The 22,335-nt window shown below is 38.7% G+C and overlaps 1 protein-coding gene and 1 long non-coding RNA gene across 3 annotated transcripts in view; one reads left to right on the forward strand and one right to left on the reverse strand.

Moving 5' to 3' along the window:
• The window catches only part of YEATS2 (YEATS domain containing 2), a 47,536-nt gene extending 26,804 nt beyond the window's left edge, over nt 1-20,732 (forward strand). For both annotated transcript variants that reach the window (XM_081328288.1, XM_081328289.1), the window contains 12 exons: nt 617-790; nt 3,590-3,788; nt 5,971-6,102; nt 6,585-6,683; nt 8,156-8,267; nt 9,058-9,131; nt 12,674-12,753; nt 13,573-13,771; nt 14,589-14,815; nt 15,567-15,641; nt 16,316-16,389; nt 19,167-20,732. In XM_081328288.1, coding sequence (XP_081184414.1) covers nt 617-790; nt 3,590-3,788; nt 5,971-6,102; nt 6,585-6,683; nt 8,156-8,267; nt 9,058-9,131; nt 12,674-12,753; nt 13,573-13,771; nt 14,589-14,815; nt 15,567-15,641; nt 16,316-16,389; nt 19,167-19,275 — 1,554 coding nt within the window. In that variant the 3' untranslated portion in view covers nt 19,276-20,732. The remainder of the gene's footprint in view (nt 1-616; nt 791-3,589; nt 3,789-5,970; nt 6,103-6,584; nt 6,684-8,155; nt 8,268-9,057; nt 9,132-12,673; nt 12,754-13,572; nt 13,772-14,588; nt 14,816-15,566; nt 15,642-16,315; nt 16,390-19,166) is intronic.
• LOC308668411 lies at nt 12,768-22,255 on the reverse strand. Its single transcript, XR_014026509.1, has 3 exons — nt 22,013-22,255; nt 15,192-15,250; nt 12,768-13,165 (listed from the first exon to the last, which is right to left on the reverse strand). It is a non-coding gene; the product is annotated as an uncharacterized lncRNA (long non-coding RNA).
• Between the last annotated feature and the right edge of the window lie 80 nt (nt 22,256-22,335).

The raw sequence follows: 22,335 nt of genomic DNA on the forward strand, positions 1-22,335 counted from the left end.
AAGTGCAAAGAAACATGTTCAATTTAGATTTTAGGAGAAACCTCCTAACTGTTCAAACTGTTAGACAGTGGAACACACTGAAAAATGAAGAGGTAAAATTCTTCATTGGAAATCTTCAAACACAGAATGCAGGATCATCTTTCAGAAATGCTCATAGATTCAGCATTGTGTAGGGAATTGATGCCTAATGTCCTTTCCAACTCTTGGATCTAATCTTCCAAATCTGTATTTCATTTGAAATAAACACTTCATAAGTTATGTGATTTATATTTCGACTTGAAAGGGTTTTAACACAGCCCTAGAATGTCTTCTTGCACTTGTGTGTGTAACTCTGCTTTTTTTTCCTTTTATCCCGATTTAATATCATGTGGCATTAAAAAAAAATACAGTTACAAACCAGCACTTTTAACCCTCCATAACAATTTTCACTTATACTTCACAAAATGTGTTCCTGACAATATTTCTATAATCTAGAAGATGTAGCAAAATTAAACACCTGCATATATACTGAGGTTTTGTTTAAAACATCGTGAATGTTTGTATCTTTTCTATTCTGCTAGTTGTATTCGCTTTATAAAAATATTGTTTCTATTTTAACTTATTTGCAAATTTAAAGGCAGCTTCCAGTGGGCAAGCTTCACTCATGAAAATATCAGATAATACACTGAAAGCATTACCAGCATCATCACAGCTCTCAAAACCTGGCACCACTGTGCTGAGAGTATCGGGCGGGGTGATCACTGCAGCAACAACTTCAGCTGTGACACTTGCATCAAATGGTGTTCCCCAGGTGAGGCCCAGTATTGGTTAATTTGCATGTCAGGCTTCAAATGCATTGCAGAGTCATGCAGAGGAAGAATCAACTTCCTATGCCTTTGAAATCAAAGTTACTTAAATGTGTGAAAAAATTGTTAGCATTTTGGCATACTTACCCTCATACTATGTTTATGGAGAATGTTTTTTTTATTATTTTATTATTTTGAATTCCTCCTTTTTTTGACCATGATACTCAAGAAACTGTTGGGGTTCCCAGAAAAGTTCCCATCCAGACTGTAATTTGCAGTAGTCCTGCATAGCTTAATTGAAATTGAGCTTAATTGAGCTCCGGGAGATGAAGCGTCGGAAACGGGGCCTAGAGAGCTGCTGGAGGTCTACCCGATCCGAACCCGACCGGTTGCGGTTAAGAACCTATATTAGGTCTTATCTCGCAGCGATGAGGGTGGCGAGGTGTAATTACTTCTCCACCCTCATCGCGTCCGCAGATAATCGCCCGGCCGCCTTGTTTAGGGTGACTCGCTCACTTCTTAATCAGGAGGTGAGGGAGGATCCCTTGCAGGGTCGTGCCGAGGAATTTAGTCAACATCTGTCGGATAAAATCGCTCGGATTCGGACCGGTTTGGACTCCAGCTGGGCAGAGTCAGGCGATCAGGACACGGGCGGTCTTGTCAATGTTATCTGGGAAGAGTTTGATTCTGTGACCCCTGATGAAGTGGACAGGATTATGGGGAGGCTGAGCTCCTCCACATGTTTGTTGGACCCGTGCCCTTCCTGGCTGGTTTATGCAGCTAGGGAGAGGACACGAGGCTGGCTCCAGGCGGTTATATCTGCTTCTTTGAGTGAGGGTTATTTCCCCACCGTCTTGAAGGAGGCGGTGGTGAGACCTCTCCTCAAGAAGCCTGCCTTGGACCCAGCTGTTTTGAACAACTTTCGTCCAGTCTCCAACCTTCGCTTTCTTGCAAAGGTTGTTGAGAGTGTGGTGGCGCATCAGCTCCCTCTGGTCCTGGATGAAGCGGATTATCTGGACCCCTACCAATCGGGTTTCAGGCCCGGGTACAGCACGGAGACGGCATTGGTCGCTCTGGTGAATGATCTCTGGAGGGCGCGGGATAGGGGATATTCCTCTGTCCTAGTCCTATTAGACCTCTCGGCGGCTTTCGATACCATCGACCATGGTATCTTGCTGCGGCGTCTCAGGGGATTGGGAGTGGGAGGCACAGTTCTTCAGTGGTTCTCCTCCTATCTCCTGGGACGCTCGCAGTCGGTGTTGGCAGGGGGGCAGAGATCGGCCCCTAGGTCTCTCGTTTGTGGAGTTCCTCAGGGGTCGGTTCTCTCGCCTCTCCTGTTCAACATCTACATGAAACCGCTGGGTGAGATCATTCGTGGTTTTGGAGTTGGGTATCATCAGTATGCCGATGATACCCAACTTTTCTTTTCGACCCCAAACCACCCCAGTGATGCCCTCGCTGTGATGTCCCGTTGCCTGGAGGCGGTTCGGGTCTGGATGGGGAGGAACAGACTTCAACTCAACCCTGACAAGACTGAGTGGCTGTGCATCCCGGCATCCCGGGACATTCAAAATGTTCCATCTCTTTCTATGGGGGGTGAGCTCTTACCCCCCGTGGATAGGGCTCGCAACTTGGGAGTCCTCCTAGATTCACGGCTTACCCTGGAAGATCATATAGTGGCCGTGACTAGGGGGGCTTTCGCCCAGGTTCGCCTGGTGCGCCAGTTGCGGCCCTATCTGAACCGGGATGCCCTGTGTACGGTCACTCATGCGCTCGTGACCTCTCGCCTTGACTACTGTAATGCTCTCTACATGGGGCTTCCCTTGAAGACCACTCGGAGGCTCCAACTGGTACAGAATGCGGCCGCGAGAGTTGTCTTGGGAGTTTCCCGATACTCCCATGTTACACCTTTGCTCCGCGAGCTGCATTGGTTACCAGTTGTCTTTCGGGTGAGGTTCAAGGTTTTGGTTACGATCTTTAAGTCCCTACATGGCATGGGTCCGGGATACCTCAGGGACCACCTGCTGCCGGCATCAACTCCCCTCCGCCCTGTGCGTTCCCACAGAGAGGGCCTCCTCAGGGTGCCGCCAGTCAGGGAATGCCGACTGGTGGCCCCCAGGGGGAGGGCCTTCTCTGTGGGCGCTCCGGCATTATGGAACCAACTGCCGGTGGAGCTCCGGATGGCATCAGACCTCCGAACTTTCCGTCGGGGCCTGAAGACCCACCTGTTTGAAATAGCTGGTCTGGCCTGACGGGGGATTATGGGTTTTTACTGTTGTTTTAAATTTGTATTACTGTTTTAACTGGGCATGGGTTTAATCTTTTTTAATTTTTGTACTGTCTTTTTTATATATGCCCTGTGAACCGCCCTGAGTCCCTACCAAGGAGAAGGGCGGTATATAAATCAAATAAAACTGAAACTGAAACTGAAATGATTGTATCAGAAGACTTCAGTCCTGACATTAAAGCTATGCAAAAAAAATGTTGTCAGAAGGAAGAAAAAATACTCCCTTTTCATTCTTGTAAAATGGGCTTATGATGGAAATGCAGGGCTGCTACTACTAAAAAGTAGAGCAGAGTATTTATGAAATCTTGAAACTGACAATGCACTATGTGAAAATACTATAAGTGTTATATACAATAGAACTGGACCCCCTTGCTTTTCTGACTCACAACTAAAATATTGTATATGCATAGTTTAGGAATAATTAATTTGCAGTTGTTTAGAATATTTTTTGCTTTTCTTTATTGGATCATTAAGCTGAAAAATGTGTTTTCTGCTGTCCCTGTTCTTTTTAACACAGCAAGCAGACAGTGCAAGCTCTAACTCCCCTTCATCTGCAGGCCCCATCTTGAAGGCATCTGGGCAGCAACAGCAGGTTGTTGCCAATCATGGGCAGGCAGCATCAGTTGCACCTAATAAAACAAGTTCTTCCACAGTTGTAAGCATTGCTTCTTGGGTCACCACCCCAGCACCAACATCCGCGAAAACTGCATTATCAGGTAATCTAGAACTAAAAGACCGAAATTTGTCAATGGGATGCTTTTATCCAAACTAAACACAAAATCCACTGGTGTATGATCTGAAATATATACAGTGAGGGAAAAATTATTTGATCCCCTGCTGATTATGTACGTTTGTCCACTGACAAAGAAATTTATCAGTCTACAATTTTAATAGTAGGTTTATTTTAACAGTGAGAGACAGAATAACAACAACAAAAATCCAGAAAAATGCATTTCAAAAAAGTTATAAATTGATTTGCATTTTAATGAGTGAAATAAGTATTTGATTCCCTATGAATCAGCAAGACATCTGGCTCCCAGGTGTCTTTTATAAAGGTAAGAAGACGAGATTAGGAGCACTCTCTTAAAAGGGAGTTCTCATAATCTCAGCTCGTTGCCTGTATAAAAGACACCTGTCCACAGAAGCAATCAATCAATCAGATGTTTGGAGGAAGAGGAATGCTGTCTATGACCCCAAGAACACCATCCCCACTGACAAACATGAAGATGCAAACATGCTTTTGGGGGGGGGTCTGCTAAGGGGACAGGACAACTTCACTACATCAAAGGGACAATGGACAGGGCCATGTACTGTCAAATCTTGGGTGAGAACCTCCTTCCTTCAGCCAGAGCATTGAAAATGGGTCATGGATGGGTATTCCAGCATGGCAATGACCCAAAACAGATGCCCAAGGCAACAAACGAGTGGCTCAAGAAGGAGGACATTAAGGTCCTGTAGTGGTTTAGCCAGTCTCCAGACCTTAATCCCATAGAAAATCTGTGGAGGGAGCTGAAGGTTCGAGCTGCCAAACATCAGCCTCGAAACCTTAATGACTTGGAGAGGATCTACAAAGAGGAGTGGGACAAAATCCCTCCTGAGAAGTGTGCAAACCTGGTGGACCAACTACAAGAAACGTCTGACCTCTGTGATTGCCAACAGGGGTTTTTGCCACCAAACACTGTTTTGCGAAGGGATAAAATACTTATTTCACACATTAAAATACAAATCAATTTATAACTTTTTTTGAAATGTGTTTTTCTGGATTTTTTGTTGTTGATATTCTGTCTCTCACTGTTAGAATAAACCTACCATGAAAATTATAAACTGATCATTTCTTTGTCAGTGGGCAAACATACAAAATCAGCAGGGGATCAAATACTTTTTTACCTCACTGTATGGGTGCAAGCTTTACTAGGGTTAATTGATTCAAAAAAATATTGTAGAAGCCCAAACATTAATTCTTGAACAAGCTTGATGCCTAGTTGAATAGTACATAGAAGCTTCTTTAACTTCTTGGATGAGAAGCAAAACATCTCCAAGGAAAAGGAAAAACAAAGTCCAGTTGCCTTTTTGGACTACCAATTGAGCCAGTTCAAAAGTCATTCTTAAGCCTTATTGCTTGGTAATAAGAACAGCAAAAAAATATATATTTTTCTGCTCTTGCATCCATAGATAGCTGGCAGCCCTGTTTAAAGTGACCTGGCACTTCCTGGGTAAGGAGGGATAATAGAAACATCTGTATGGCCACTATGTTTGATGCCTCTGTCAGATAGTCACTCCGATCTATTCTGAGTTGTACTTTGGCTGTGTAGATGAGTTGGCTGAGGCATGGCCTTGATTAGTTGGGAAGAGTTAAAGTCTGTTGTCCCTGAAATATGGACACATTCTTCAGGATGCTAAGCAGGACCATTTGCATATTAGATCCATGGCCATGTTAGTTAATCAAAGCCTCCTGGGAAATGATATGTGATCTTTACAGAAGGGAGTGGTTCTGCTAGCTCTTAAAAGGTAGTGGTCCCCTCCTCAAGAAATCATCACCAAATCCAACTGTATTGTCACCTTGTCTCTAACCTTCCCTTTATATGGATGCCTATTTCACACCAGGTAAGATCTGATTATTTGACAAGATGCGATTGAGGTGGCACATCCCTGGTGGTTCTCTAGGATCTATCAGTAGCCCTTAATACCAGGTTTGGACATATTTTGGGTGTTATGGGTAGAAGGTATGATATTATAATTCTCCTCTAGGGCCAGTTCCAGCTGGTCTTGGTAGGAGGGGAGAGATTAGCACTAGGCCTAGTTCTCCATAATGATACATAGGTAGGAGAGCTTCCTTTTTGTCTTCTTTGTTCTATGTGAAAAGAAGAAATAATTCATTTTAATAAATTTCTAATGTAGGGTTGCTAAAGATCCACTCAAACCAGAACAGCCCACAACAGGCTGTTTTGACAGTACCCAGTCAACTCAAACAACTTGGTGTAAGCACTGCTTCTGGAGGAGTCCAAACTATACTGATGCCTGTGAACAAAGGTAGGATGTAGTTGACAAGTTATTGCCTAAATGTCCTTTTCAATATTGCAGACTTCTCTATTCTATGTCTTCTGGATCTGTTGTGCTGCAAAGAATTTCAAACTTTTGGCTCTAATGGCCAGCAGACTTCAAATTGTCTGGAGCACATTTGATGCCCTGCATATCACATCCTATTGACACTGATAACTATGGTATTACACTCCTGCAATTTTAATGTCCAGTAATATCATTATTAAAATCAACATCAGATTATGCAAAATGGTGAGAACATGGTTTGTGAGATCTAGGAAAAAAAAATTTAAAAATGTTATACAAAGAACAGATTTTAAACTTCCAGATGTATAATGCTATTGCAAAAAGCCATTGTTAAAATTGCTGTCATTTTTTGCTAAAATTATAGAAGTAACTTAGCAGCAAAAATGAAAAGGTGTTAAAGGTGAAGCATATTTGTCTACATTACCAATATTCCTTTTCTCTTACAGTGATACACTCACTTTCTTCCAGCAAAGCAACTGCTGTTACACCCATGCCTACAACTAGTGTAGTTGTCCCAAGCACTCCTGAAGTGACTGTTACAAAAGGTAGAATTGCCACCCGTTCATGACATATTCATGACATATATAAGACATTTATAATATTTTTTGTGAAATTAAGTCAGTGGGATTGTGCAAAGCATTCAGAAAAGGTACTTTGGTATCAACAGAGTGTAAATGTCTGTGGAGATTCTCAGTCATGCAGATCATAGTTGTCTCAAAGGTTTTTTCAAAGAAAAAACAGTCCAGTTGCCTTTTAAAGAAAAAAGCACCTTTGAGATATCAGTAGAGTCCCACTTCTTGAAACATTAAAGCAGGGGTCTTCAAAACTTGGCCTTTTATGACTCGTGGATCTCAACTCCCAGAATTCCTCAGTCAGGCACACTGGTGGAGGAATTCTGGCAGTTGAAGCCCACACGCCATAAAAGGGCCAAGTTTGAAGACCCCTGCATTAAAAGGGTTTTTTTATGTGGCTGCTTCAGAGGCTTTCTGTGGTTGTGTGTGCATATACTCTGCAAATATTTTCCTTGGGACTACCAAGAAACTGAATATGCCTGCATACCTACTTGCTCATATAGCCACGGTTATCTAAGCTAAGAAAGTTGCTTCGCTTTGCATACTTTGCACTTAGTGGAAGTGCCCCTTTCAAATGCTTTTTATTAGCCATCAGCCATGCCACAGTATGATTACGCACGAAGCAGATAAACCATTCAGCTTAATGAAGGTATTGACATCAAGAAATCTTTTTGAGCATCTCTAAAAGTATAATGTTACTTTCCACTTGGGGACCAGAGATAATAATAAGGCAGTTTTACTACTCAAAAAGCAGCAAACCAAAATAATAGGTTTTAAAATGTAGACCTTTTAGATTGTATTTTTTTCGTACCATCCACTTACAGTTGCAGTTACTACTCTGTGAGGGAGATAGGTGGTTCCAAAAATTGATTGATTGGTTGATTGATAAATAAGTCAATAAATGAAATACTTTGTTTTGATGCCAGGATTCCTCTTTAAAATCTCTGCTTTCTTCCTTCAGAAAAATTACAGGTAGTCTTCAACTTGCAATCACTATTGACCCCAAAATTTCTGTTGCTGAGCGAGACAAGTGAATTTTGCCCCATTCTATGACTTTTCATGCTACAGTTGTTAAGTGAATCACTGCAGTTGTTAACTTAGTAACATGGCTTTTAAGTGAATCTGGATTTCCCATTGACTTTGTCAGAAAGTCACAAAAGGTGATCACATGACCCCGGGATACTGCAGTTGTCATAAATGTGAGGCAGTTGGCAAGCATCTGAATTTTGATCATGTGACCAGGGGGATGCTGCAACGGTTGTAAGTATGAAAAATTATCATGTCACTTTTTTCAGTGCTGTTGTAACTTCAAATGGTCATTAAATGAACTGTTGCAATTCAAGGACTACCTGTAGTTTTTTTCCTAATTATCTGAAACAGAAGACTAGCATTGCCTTTCACCTGCCTAACAAACGTTTTTTAAAATATTCTATTATCTTTTAAAGTGAAGCTGGAGCCTGATTCAGCAGGGCAAAGCTGTAGTATTCCAGTCTCTCAGGATGCTCAGTCAGCAATAAAAACAGAGGAAAGTTCAGAACTTGGAAATTATTCCATTGGGTAATTATTCTTGAGAAGCTAAACTTACTACAGGGAGCAATGACTGTTATAAAAATATGGATTATATTTTTATGAGCCACTTGAATTTGTTGGGAGTTCATCCCTATTAATGTTGAAATGAAATTTTTCAAGAAAATTATTTTAATTTTGTTCAATCCAAGCAGTTCAGACTTTATAATGCTTGTTGGATAGATCACAGTATATTAAGGGTATGAAATACTTCACAGATGCAGATTAAAATTATACTGATTGGTATGCATATCTGCATGGATATACTGCATTTTAGATGCCGCACTGGATCCATAGAAACAAGATATTTTGTTTGTACGGATTTATCTTTGTCTCAAACTTTAAGAGCCATATCAAGCTATATATAGCTATATCCAGCTATAAACCTGAGGTGAGAAACTTCTATTATGATCCTCACAGACTCCTCCCTTTATTGCAAACCAAATTACAGCAGCATAATTTCCTATTTTAAAAAAAAAGCTTAGTAGAAGCTTATAATACAACTTTTTTTGCTTTATTTCGTATCAAGTTTGTGTAAGCTTAACACTGCCCTCTCCTTGTAAAATACAAACTTCCAAAATATAAAAGCTGGGAAAGGATTGAAAATGTTTTGTCTAAACATTACTGTCTTTATGTACACAGAGATTTCCCTTTGTGCTCTATAGTAGCAATGCAACAGTATCTGTACATGCATGTTCTTTGTACAGTAGAAGCATTATAAAAAGCACTGTATTACCCTATATCAATTCTATATTAAATGCTACCTCTTTATTTTTTACAGGGCAGAATATTTAGACAACCTCCCACAACTTTTGACAGCAATTGTGAAGAAAGTTCCATTAATTGCTGAGAGAAGTAATGAAAACATTGTTTAACGGTCATTCTTTGCTGTAATATGCTCAGTTCGTACTAAGTATGGCCATTGGTCCATCTGCCTGCATTTTCTGTAGAGCAGTGGTTCTCAAGATGGGTGATTCTACCCCCTAGGGAGGGTCTGTGCATTATCAAGAGGGGTGTTAAACACTAAGGGGACAACAGGAACATTAGCAAGGGGGTGGCATGAGAAACAATTGGGATTATAATCACAGGATTGCACCGAATTTACCCAAAAAACTTTATTAAGTGTGTTAAACTGTAAACAATAACTTCGATAATTATAAATACATCAGACTTTAGAATGTTTGAAATATTATGTTGCTTTGACCACATGCTAACCATGGGAATCATATGATTATGCTGGGTACTAGTGCAACTGTATGATTCATGAAAACATGCTAAACAATAATTATTTTTTAAAAAAAATATAATTTACACACACATAGGACAGTAAGTAAAAGGGTGACATAAGTATTAGAAAAAGTCTTATCTCCTCAAGCATATACAGGCACTCCTTGGTTAACAACCATTCAGTCAACAGCCATTCAAAGTTACAATGATGCTGAATGAGTGGTACTTAACAACTGGTCCTTGAAGATCTAGCCATCCCCACACCCACACAGTCATGTGATCATGACCAGCTCACACTTAATGATGGTAGCAGTGGCCCACAGTCAGGAAATCACCATTTGCAACTTTCCCTGCTGGCTTTACACAGGCAAAGTCACTGGGGAAGCCAATAGGGAAATTGCAAGTTGCTCTTGTAAGTCACTTCCACTCTCCCTGCTTTTTATTCTCAGGAGCCCAGCTATGAGATCCTGAAAATCTTGTACTCTGTAGTGTGTGCCAATTCATATTCCGTAACACAGATCTGCACACTCCTGCACCAGGCAGCAGCCATCACCGGCCTGGCTATGCTTGTGCAGCACTGTGGAAACTGTTGAAGGCACCCACTCCCAAATCCATCACAGTCCTCTTGGCCTGACCACACTCATGGTTCACCACAGTAGCCATTTACCTGTCCACTAACCTGTTTGAAAACCACCCAGGGTTTGCAACCAAATTCTCCGTTGAATTTGCATGTTGGAAGCTGGCAGGAAGTTGCAAGCCAATCCCTGCTTAAAGACCTGCAACCCTCATTTAACAATGGCAATAGGGACTATTGGGATTTGTTGATAATGTTGCAGTTTATGACTGTGTATCCATTTAGCAATGGAAATTCCAATCCCAATAACCATCATTAAGCAGGGACTACTTGTATAAATTTTCTCAGTAATTTTTTAAATTATATGTGGAAATTGACTAATGCAGTTTACAATTACAGTAGAGTATAAATGTGATAAATTATTAATGCTGGCAACTTTTATGTGCCCAATTTACCCATCTGTTAATTAAAGAAATAACCATTGAACGTGTACATGCTGCTCTACATCTTTAATACTGTTAATGTTTCCCTTGTCATCTTATGGAACATGGGAAAACACTAGGAACAAATGTATCTTGGTTATTATGAAGAAAAAAACTAATGACAATGGAAGTTAGTTATAATTCATTTATAATACCTACTTTAAATAGTAAGACAATGTTCCTTAATCAGTTTGAGTCTTTTAAAAAAATCTCTTACAATTTCCTGTTTTTATGTATCTATTTTTTCATGTAAAGATTAGTCCTGCTAGCTGAGTTCCATATCTTTTCCTCAGCATTTTTTTAAAAAAATGTTTGGCTAAGTATCTTATTCTGACCAGTGTACAATGAGGGCAGTGAATTACAATAATGCTGCTGATTGATTTCTGTTTCAACCATCAGAACACTAGTTTCCATTTTCTTGTTCCACTTACAAAGCTTGTATTGTTTGTTTGTTTTTAATTCTGAAGGATAACAAGCATTCAGAAAGTGCTCACTTTTTTGCTGATATTCTGAAAGACATCAGAGACAGTCTAACATTTTTAAGTCTTCCCTTTATGAGGAAAGGAATGGGAAATTAGTACCCCTGAAATCAAAATTTCCAGTGCAGTATTGGAGGCAAACTCTGCTCCCAGCCTGGAGTTCAATCCGAACGGGGCTCAAGGTTGTCTCAGCCTTCCATCTTTCTGAGGTCCATAAAAAGAGGACCCAGATTGTTGGGGACAATATGCAAATAATGCTTCTACATTGTAAGCCCCCCCCCCGAGAATGTTGTAAAGCACTATGGGGCGCTGTATAAGCCTAAATGCTGTTGCCTATTGCACTCTCGGGTTTAATCTGATCCATCAGACCAGTCCCTCTGACTAAAAGGATTTAAAAGAGATTCCTCTCCCACTTTGCCATACAGGAGAATTAAAAAGAGAATCATTTTCTGTAGTCTACTGGGCTATGCAGTGGAAGTGATTTAGAGAAGGTGGTTTGGACATAGCAGACATAGCACCCAAGGAGAGAAGCAACCTAGAACTAAGGAGAAATTTCCTGACAGTTAGAACAATTAACCAGTGAACAACCTGCCTTCAAAAGTTGTGAATGCTCCAACACTGGAAGTTTGTAAGAAGAGACTGGACAGCCATTTGTCTGAAATGGTATAGGGTTTCCTGCCTGAGCAGGGGCTTGGACTAGAAGACCTCCAAAGTCCCATCAACTCTGTCATTCTATTCTATTCTATTCTATTCTATTCTATTCTATTCTATTCTATTCTATTCTATTCTATTCTATTCTGTTTGATGCAATCATTTCTTTTTCTTTGAGAATGGATAGAAGTCCTCTGTAGCTGACAGCTCAAGAAATAATGTAGCTTCAAAGAAATTGCAGATTAAAGATTACAGACATGTATTATATTTGCAGCATTAAGCGTTCCAAGCACCTTTTTAAAATCACATACTAAGCACTGCATAATCCTTAGAAAAATATATTATGTGAGAGTTGAATCAGGCTCCTAGCCCAAATCCAGCTCCTGATTTTTGTAGTGTTACCTAAATGAGTTGTATCTTAATGATGAGGAAATAGCTGCTGAGTTATTAAGCTAAGGCTGGCTTTATTTTCATCCACATTAAAATACATAAAATAAAATAGGTGTTTTAATAGCAATTGACACTTTACATGCTGAGACTTAGTATTCTTGAAATAAACAAGCCACTGCATGTACCTAGTTTCCATACTGACTTCATTCAGGCTCCTACTTTTCCTTCTCCAAATCATTTCTAGTAATTTGTTTTGCTGCTGTTTTTTATGCTCAGGAGCCTCCATCTTTCTGAGTAATTCCAAAAGGCTGGAAAATTGTCTTATGTCACAAACACTACCCCTGTTATTTACCTATTGTTCAAATAGCTATGATAATATCTCTTAGTGTTCTTTCTGATTTAATATTTGTTTTAAATCAGGGTTAAAGGCTTTTCAATTTTTTCACAAGGCACTTCCTGATTTTATTAATAAGTAGCATATTTTGATTTAAACTATGTTCTCAGATGTTCAGAAATAGCTTGCCATATAATATATTCATTTTCATGGTTATTAAAAATCTAAAGCGTTTGGTGTTCCTTTCTCTGCTTTTTTAGCTGAAGATGCCAATCCTTTCTGTGCCAGTTCTGTCAAACAATATTATACCTGGAATATTGGAAAACGAAGAGCTGCTGAGGTAATTTTAATGTATTCTGTTAAGTCGAATTTAAGCCTCAGGGAAATGTATGACTGAAAGCTGTCCTTTAGAAAGGTGATTTTTAAAATCCCTAGAAATCATTAAAAAAATTATTTCTCGCATTTAATACAAAGCCAGTTTTGCAGAGATTTAATAATACTTGGCTAAATAAAATGTAACCAAACTTAAAGTTCCATGTCCTGTTTTAACATTATACAATCCAGATCTTTTGTGTGAAATTGCAACTTTTCCCCCAATGTTACATTTATGTTGTCATTCTTTCAAGGGTGTTTTTAAATTTGCTTTTAATGTCTCTGTTCTTCATGACAAAACGAATCTTCTGTTGCGAGCACCGTGATGAAAAACAAGGAAGCGTTCCAGGAAAGATTGTACTGCCCTCTGATGTAACAAGCTGAAAACAAAAACAGAATTTGCCCTAAAACAGTTTTCAATTCCTGAGTTTTTAGAAGGAAAAAAGTATAACTAGAGCTACAAAGACAAAATATAGAATGGCTAGAACAGTGAGATCATCTATTAACAGAAGTCATTCATCTGTTTGGAACAATTTAACATGTGCACACAAACATATGCACCACAGGTCCCATTGTTGCTATATGTGACTTTGACAAGCATCAGTTAAGCAGTAGAGGATCACCTGGTCACCATTTGGGAGATAATAGTTATCTACAGTTTTACTTAGCTCTTACAATGCACACAGATCCATTGAATTAAAAGACTATGATATAACTATAATGAAAGATATATACATATTTGATTCTATTTAACTCTTGTTTTTCTTCTTCCTTTTTTCATCTGCAGTGGCAAAGAGCCTTGACAATACGGAAAATCCTTCAAGAAATCATAGAAAAGTATCCTAAATTTCACAGCATTGTCCCTCTGAAAACAAAGCAGGTTGTACATTGGTGTCGCTTCCATGGCTATACACCACCTGACCCAGAAACCTTTACGAATGAGGATTCCATAGAGGATGTGCTAACCCAAATAGACAATGAGCCAGGTAAAGAGTCTGGTTTCAGAACACCAAAAGGTTTATTTTGGCATAATTTATAGAATGAAAATATAGGATTAGGTTTCCATCTTGGTCTCCTAAAGCCAGAATCAGTTTTGCCTAGATGATTCAGTATGTGTTTTTAGGACCATGTATAAAAACAATATATTCAATAGTTTTCCTTTAAAGTGGGGTATTGCCTTCTGTGAGCTTAAATGAACTTCAGAAGATGGTAGAGGACAGAAAGGCCTGGAGGAATGTTGTCCATAGGGTCGCGATGGGTCGGACACGACTTCGCAGCTAACAACAACAACATTGCCTTCTGAGTTTTGTGGGGCTACTTTTATTATTTGTGACTGGTTTCTGGAGGTTCAGGAGAAATGAGTGAATGAATGAATCAATAAATGAAATAAATGTTACTGTGGTCCTGAAACAAGGGAAATATGACAAACATGTTTTTTTTAAACCCAGTGGTATGGATTACCCATCATAGTTGCCAATGACATATTAGTATTCTTATTAGTGACTGTTACACAGAGAGAAATAGATACAGATACACATTCATACTTCATTGAATTGAGTGTGCTCCATGTCTTCAACACCAAAGCTAACAATTCTGAATTTACAGATATTTTTGTTAATATTTTTAGTGGTCTCTTTTCATATAATGATTGAAACCTGAGAGATATTTGGATAGTAGAGGATTGGGAGTTTAAGTTTCAGGTTATAGCAACTAGAATTTGTTTTATTTGCAATGAACTGCATGTCACTTTATATAAATTATTTGCTAATCTTGTCTTCTGTGCCTAATTGCTACATGGAAAAGAATGCTCATCTTCTTATACCACTGGGGAAGAGCTGTGTCAAAAGCTCATAGAACTAGAGCAGCTCCTCAAACAAGAATCAGACAATGATGAGGAAGTGGACATTCTTAACATTACTGAACCTCTGAAAGTAAACATTAAAAAGGAACAGGAAGAGACACAAGAAGAGGCTAAATTCTACTTAGCACCACAGTCTACATCTGATTTTGTGCGTGAGACTGCTCAACAGGTAAATTTTTAAAAGATTTTTAAAACGTAATTTTGTCATTATCTTGAGATTTAATATAAGTAATATTTAGAATGGTTGCCAGTTGCATTACCTTTCTCTTAAACAAGCTAGGTCTTGAATGTCCTTTTATAGTTTTATTCCCCAATTGCTTTCACAATTAGAAAAAAAATGTTCAGTTCTAGGAAGTCAGGATCACAAACTTGCCACAGAACTGTTAGTCATCAGACTTAGAACTCCAGCTAAGCACTCAAACATTCTTTAATCAGCATAATTGGAACCCCAAAATAATTGGTTTAAATTCTTACCTGAGTGGAACTGTCTGCGGTTGCACTAAAAAACAGCAAATGTTGAATTTGAAATTACATAATCCTCTTACCTTTTTATAATAATTTTAGTCCACGTGAAGTGCCAAAGTTGCAAGATTCTTTTCAGCAGCTAAAGTAGAATTGAATATGATTCAGTTTATGTGCACGCACACACACACACACACACACACACACACACAAACGTATTTAGTGATTCTTCAGTTTACAAAATAGTTGAATGGTTGCATTTTGTAAAGCAAGGATACAACTTTAAAATTTCAGAACAAAATGCTAATTTTCTAAAGACTACAATTCTAAACATACAGCAATCTATTCCTATTATATTTTAAATGGAACTGCTATCACCAGTTCTAAGAGTTGTTTTAACTTCTGAAGGAGATACATTTCTGTGAAGTTAATTATGAACATATCCTCTCATTTTATAGATAGGAATTTCCTTTCCACCTGTGGAACTTCACAAAAATATATACGCTTTTATAATAGAAGATATGATTTTAAAGGTAAGCTGTTAACAAAATTCTCAATGTTAAAGTAGTCTTAGTCAAATACAGAGATTTAACTTAAGCTGTGAGAGGCATTGGCTGCAGGTAGAACAAGGTGATGATAATGTCTTGTGTATCTTTATTTTAATAATGATTTGAAATTTATTGGATGTATAAAGCTGTCAAATCAAAAGGCTCAAAGCAGCATACAGCAATACCATGAAAGTAGTCATTCAAAACCAAATTCAGAGATACAGTGCATGAGGGGGAGAGTGGGGAAGGGAGAAATACAAAATGTTTCCACAACCTAGCTTTGTCCAGTTGGGATCACAATTGTGAGACTTTTGCTCATGGTGTTGGGAAAAACAGTTTTCTAGAGCTTTTCTAGAGGACAGTATGACTGGAAGTAAACAAACCTCCAGGGGATGTTATTCCAGCAGGGGATGTTATTCCAGCAGGTAGGAATAGGAGCGGCAACTTGATTTGTTACTTGATGGGATCCAGAGCTTTCCCAATGTTATGTTTCTGAAACTGTAGAACAGTTTGAAGAAATCCACCATAGGCTACTTAAAATAAGTTTTATTTTATGCACAGGATTCTGAGGTGTAAAATATTCTGAAATATGTCCTCTGTTACTTAAAAACATTCATCCATCTCTACATTATTTATTTCTGATATGCACTCTACAACAGGCTACAGAACAGTTGGTCAACGACATTCTAAGAGAAGCACTGGCAATTGGCTACCAGGCAGCTCCTCGGAACAGGTATACTTGCTTAACTTCCACATCTACGTTCTAAATATATATACAGTATTAACCAGCTCAAGGTTGACTCAGCCTTCCATCCTTCTGAGGTTGGTAAAATGAGGACCCAGGTTGTTGGGGGCAATAGGCTGACTCTGTAAATCGCTTAGAGGGGGTCGTAAATCACTATGAAGTGGTATATCTTGGTGCTATTGCTATTCTTGCAATATTGAATAAAGATATAAGATAAAATGAGAGAATTGGATGAATACAGTCTGGGTCCTCATTTACCAACTTCAGAAGCATGGAAGGCTGAATCAACCTTGAGCCAGTGAGAATTGAACTGCTGGCAGTCAGCAGAATTAGCCTGAAATACCTCATTTTAACAACTGCGCCACCATGGTACCAAAATAAAAGATGGTTGGCATCCCTCGTTTATTCCTTTTTGTATCTCACAGAGTTTTGTTAAATCTTCAATGACAATTAATAAAATAACAGAGTTGGAAGGGACCTTGGAGGTCTTCTAGTCCAACCCCTAGCTCAAGCAGGAGACCCTTTACCATTCCAATCCTATACCATTATTTGTACTTTCTGTGAAGTATAAATCAATCTTATCTATTTTATAAAGTTCTCTCCAAAGTTCATATCTTCCAATATTCCTACCCTTTGGGTTCTGTGAACTACAAATGAGGTACAAATCCAGATTCTAACATTCACCTGCTTTAGAGAAAATACTTTAAAATAGAATAGCACTATTAAATATGGTAGATTTCCAAAAGACTCCTGAGCAATGACAAGGTATTGTTCCACGTTTTGGCTCAATAGTTTTGCGTTTGAGGTTTTATCCTATTCTCTCAGTATTATGTTAGAATCTGTTTTTGAAACTGAGCAGTTTACAATGGTTTCACTGGCCATAGAAGAAAGAAATGCAGGGGGACACGGAAGTGCTGAACAACTTCTTCAGATTCCATCCTCAGAAATGGTTTGAAATAAAATTAACTTGCTTGCCATGTAGAAATTCCCAGGATCATCCCTCATTTTTAATCAGTTATGGAATCAGGGCAAATGAAAAAAAAAAACAAACTTCAGGAATTTGTTATCAGTCAAAAGTAAATACCGTATATACTTGAGTATAAGCCGACTAGAGTATAAGCCGAGACCCCTAATTTTACCCCAAAAAACTGAAAAAAGTTATTGACTCGAGTATAAGCCGAGGCTGGGAAATGCAGCAGCTGGACGTCTCTGCTGAGATGAGAGAACGGGGTGGCAAGCCGCCGAGAGAATGGGGCGGCCTGCTGTTCTCTCGGTGCAGCACGGCAGAGGCTGGATCTCGCGAAAGAAGTCTCTGCCGAGAGAATGGGCAGCAAGCCTCCACCACCCCATTCTCTCAGCGGAGCGCTCCACTGCCCCATTCTCTCGGCAGCTTGCCACCCCGTTCTCTCATCTCAGCAGAGACGTCTTTCGGGAGATCCAGCCTCTGCCGTGCTGCACCGAGAAAACAGCAAGCCACCCCATTCTCTCGGCAGCTTGCCACCCCGTTCTCTCATCTCAGCAGAGACGTCTTTCGGGAGATCCAGCCTCTGCCGTGCTGCACCGAGAAAACAGCAAGCCGCCCCATTCTCTCGGCGGAGCGCTCCACTGCCCCATTCTCTCGGCGGCTTGCCACCCTGTTCTCTCATCTCGGTGGAGAATTCTTTCGGGGGATCCAGCCTCTGTCACCCCCTTCTCTCAGCTGGGCAGCTGAGAGAAGGGGGTGACAGAGGCTGGATCCCCCCGAAAGAAGTCTTCGCCGCTGAGAGAATGGGCAGCAAGCTTCCCCGCCCCATACTTCGCGGAGCGCTCCAACGCCTCGTTCTCTCGTCTCAGCGGAGACTTATTTCGGGGGATCCAGCCTCTGTTACCCCCTTCTCTCAGCTGGGCAGCTGAGAGAAAGGGGCGGCAGAAGCTGCATCCCCCGAAAGAAGTCTTCGCCGAGAAAATGGGCGCTGAGATTTTCTCGGCGAAGACTTCTTTCGGGGGATGCAGCCTCTGCCGCCCCTTTCTCTCAGCTGCCCAGCTGAGAGAAGGGGGTGACAGAGGCTGCATCCCCCGAAAGAAGTCTTTGCCGAGAAAATGGGTGGCAAGCTTCCACCGCCCCATTCTCTCAGCGGAGGCTTGCAGAGGTGGTGGCGGAGCTGCGCGTGCAGCTCTCCAAACCGCCGCAGCCCGTTTGGAGAGCTGCTGCCTTCGTCCATGTTTGATGAAAGCAGCAGCTCTCCAAACTGGGGGGTGGAAGTTCTTTTTTTTTGTTCACTGGAGTATAAGCCGAAGTGGATTTTTTCAGCCCAAAAAGTGGGCTGAAAAATTCGGCTTATACTCAAGTATATACGGTATAAGGATTTGATATACGGAATAGTTTTACATGATATAAAATAACTTTCTATATTCCTATATGAACTGTTTTAAATATGTAGAAAATTTTTAAACTATGTCTGTGTAGGTTTTTTAAATAAAGTACTGCTTATATAATTGTAAGGAAGCTGAAATGGTTACTTAATGATAATTGAAGCAATTGTTTATTATCAAGACAACTATAGTGCACTTAAAGCACATTTATAGCTGTCTTTGCCTGATATTCCAGATATACTGAAACACAAATCCCTTTATGTGCTACTTATTGTGAATAATAGGAAGTATAATCCAACAAGTCTGGAGGACATCAGGCTGGGGAAAGTTGGAGTTCTTCCTTATCTCTTGCTTCACCAAATAGCACATAAATGCTTCACAGGTTGCATTCCATCTGCATTTTCTCTCTGCAGGATTCCAAGAGAGATCACAATGATGAACATTCACCAAGCTATCTGTAACATTCCCTTTATGGACTTCCTTACAAATAAGCATATGGGAATACTGAATGATGAACAGTGACGTGGACTGAAAAGCTACATAAAGCTTGAATAAAGATAATGGCCCAAATTACTTGTGTCCAGATGCCTGTTTACATTGTAGAGACTAAGTTAACTTGAGTGCTACAAATCAAATGTTTCAACTGAGTTTTTTATTTTTGAAAAGAAAGCATTTTAAAATATTTTTTAAGAAAAGGCTTTTTTAAAAATCAATTTTAAGTTCACCTGTCAGATATTAGTGGCAGCTGGCTCTAAATATGCTGTGCAAGTTAAAAGATAGTATACCGTGACTTAAGTTGCAGGTATCATGATTTAGTATGGAAGTTACTTATCACAGAAAGTTTTCGGTGATACATTTTGCAGTTTAATATAACCCGTGGATATGGACTGGCAGCCTCTGGGAATGCGATTAAATGGATAAGCATAATGATAGACTAGTTCAGATATACTAAGCTATGGTATACTGTTAAAGGAACAAGTCTTGCCTTTCCCTAGGTTCATATATTTCTTTTCTTTAAATGGACATGGTCACAAGGAGACGGAGCCTTTGCTATATCATCTTAACTGGAATTAATCATGTTAAAGTAACAAAACTTTAGGGAATAGAATAAGATAATTCTCAGAGTTGACTAAAGTGAAATTGACTTCAAGCAGTTATACTATATCCTCACTAAGAAGCTTCTTGGGATTAATAGGCTTCCTTTTCATGTGTATTATCAGGAAGCTTTCTTTGCTGAAAATAAATCTCAGCAAAAACAAAAAAATCCTACATCACTTAAATCAGTGATAATATAATAAAAATAATTTGATGTTCTGAGTTAGCAAAGCAGGTATTCATAAAATCTCACCCTTTAAAGTGTGTGGTATTTCAGATTTGACTTGTAGTTTGGGTATATCTTCATTTGGAAAGTGAGAGAGTTGCTATTATATTAGACTGATATACAACATTATACTATTTGAACTTCATTAATTGAAACAGTCTAATTCTACACCCTAGATTCTTTTTCCTAGAATAGCTTCTTCAAATACTTGAGGACTATTATTGTCCATGTTGATTACCAACTTAAACCCTTATCATCATATGTATTATAATGTATAATTGTCTGATATACCTTTACAATAAATCATCTTTATTAAGTACAGTATGATGTAAGCACTTTGTTTTGTTTACTGCTTCATGTTTATGCTAAATTGAGTTATATAGAAAACATACTACAAAACTAAAAATACTCTGAAGAAACAATATTCAGATTTTTATCTTCATTTTCAGCTTTTAAAGTGAACAAGGAAAATGAAGGAGTGACTTATGTCTAGTTTTCATTCCCAAGTTTCTTACATGAAGAGATGGTTGCAATTTCCATTTTGTCAAGCCAAGCTGCACCATAATATTCAAAACTGATTAAAATATAACATGGGAACTGGATTTCACTTGGTATGCTGTACTACTACAGTACTATCTTCATAATCATAATTCAAACAGAGCACAAACATTAACAGAGCCAGCATTCTCTGGATGAGCCTCCATCATTACTCCTTTTAATAAAGTTTACATGGCATTTTGCATGGCTCAACATTGGAGCCATGAGAAGAAAAAGAGAAATGCTACACCAGAGCTAGTTATTGACTTCACTTTACTTGTAACCCATCTGTTACATTTGTGGACTCTAAATCTGTGCAGTTCTAGTAATTTGCTGGTTTTTCTATTGCTGTGCTCAAGCAATTTGTATATCACATTCAAATATATATGCTGAGGAGAAGTACATTCCATACTAGGAACACACGGAACACATTTCTTGAAAGAACTATACACAGAACTCCATATTTAGCAGAAGTCCACCGTAGTATTCTGGTACTGGCAAGGATATGATAAATCTGGTAGGAAATATCTTTATTATTTTGTGCTTCTCTAGTATTGGTCTGCATACATATAATTCTATATCTCCTGTGTAGATTCAATATTTAGTTCTTTTCAGTTAACAGGCATTTTGTATCTAAGTAATGAACTGTAAGAGCTTTTTCCCCTTAAAATCAAGTCCAACGTTAACAATTCATACAGTGATGGCTGCAGGATGTATATTGCCATAGCAACTACATTCTAGGATAATAAAATGGCTTCATTTACTTAAAATATATATTGCATGGGATTAAATATCACTGTTTACACACAGAGTCGGGAGTTAGGCTACATATAGACACAGTGTACCAAAAGTCAGGGCCAGCTGGGACAATCACAATGTTTTATTAATACTGTTTCAGAGAAATATTACCTACCTTAGAAAGTTCAAAAGTCATGCATCAAATAATTAATGAAATGTTTAGAATAAAATGACAACGAATTTGAACATTTAATGCAAGTTATATAATAAATTATGAGGATGGACTTTTGATTATATATATATATGTGTGTGTGTGCATATATATATATATAGATATATATATATATACACATATATACACATATATATGCACACATATATATACATACACACACACACACACACACACACACATATATATATATATACATTCCACAGTATCTCTGTATTTGCATGAATCTTCTAGGCAGTAGACAGTAATTTCATGGTTAATCTTGGTTAGACTTTGTATGATTGGCTATGATTTTATTTCCATTTAATCAAAATGTTTTCCATTTTCTGTATTATACCTGTGTTACATATAATTTGTGGTTACAATAAAAGATTCTTACAGCTACGCAATCACAATACATGATACCTAAAGCTAATGCATTAAGAACTTACATATTTTCAGGATATTCTTGGGTTGGGTTTTTTCTTTTCTAAATTAATATAATATCTGTGATCTATTTACACAGAGTTTCAGCTCTTGTTTGATTATATGGTTTTCTGTAAAAGGTGCTGGGGAGAGTGAGACATATCCTTTATCAAAACAACATTTCCATGTCTTCATCAATCACTTTGATATTGTTCTTTAAAAAAATAATTTTCTGCAGCAATATTGTAATAGGTAAGTAACATACCTGATATTTTTATGTTGGAAACACATATTAAGAAGCTATAGGTAAGCACCAAATACTTCTAATAAATATTCACCATGAACCTAT

This window comes from Vipera berus (assembly GCF_964194415.1).
Source record: "Vipera berus genome assembly, chromosome: 5".
NCBI lineage: Eukaryota > Metazoa > Chordata > Lepidosauria > Squamata > Viperidae > Vipera > Vipera berus.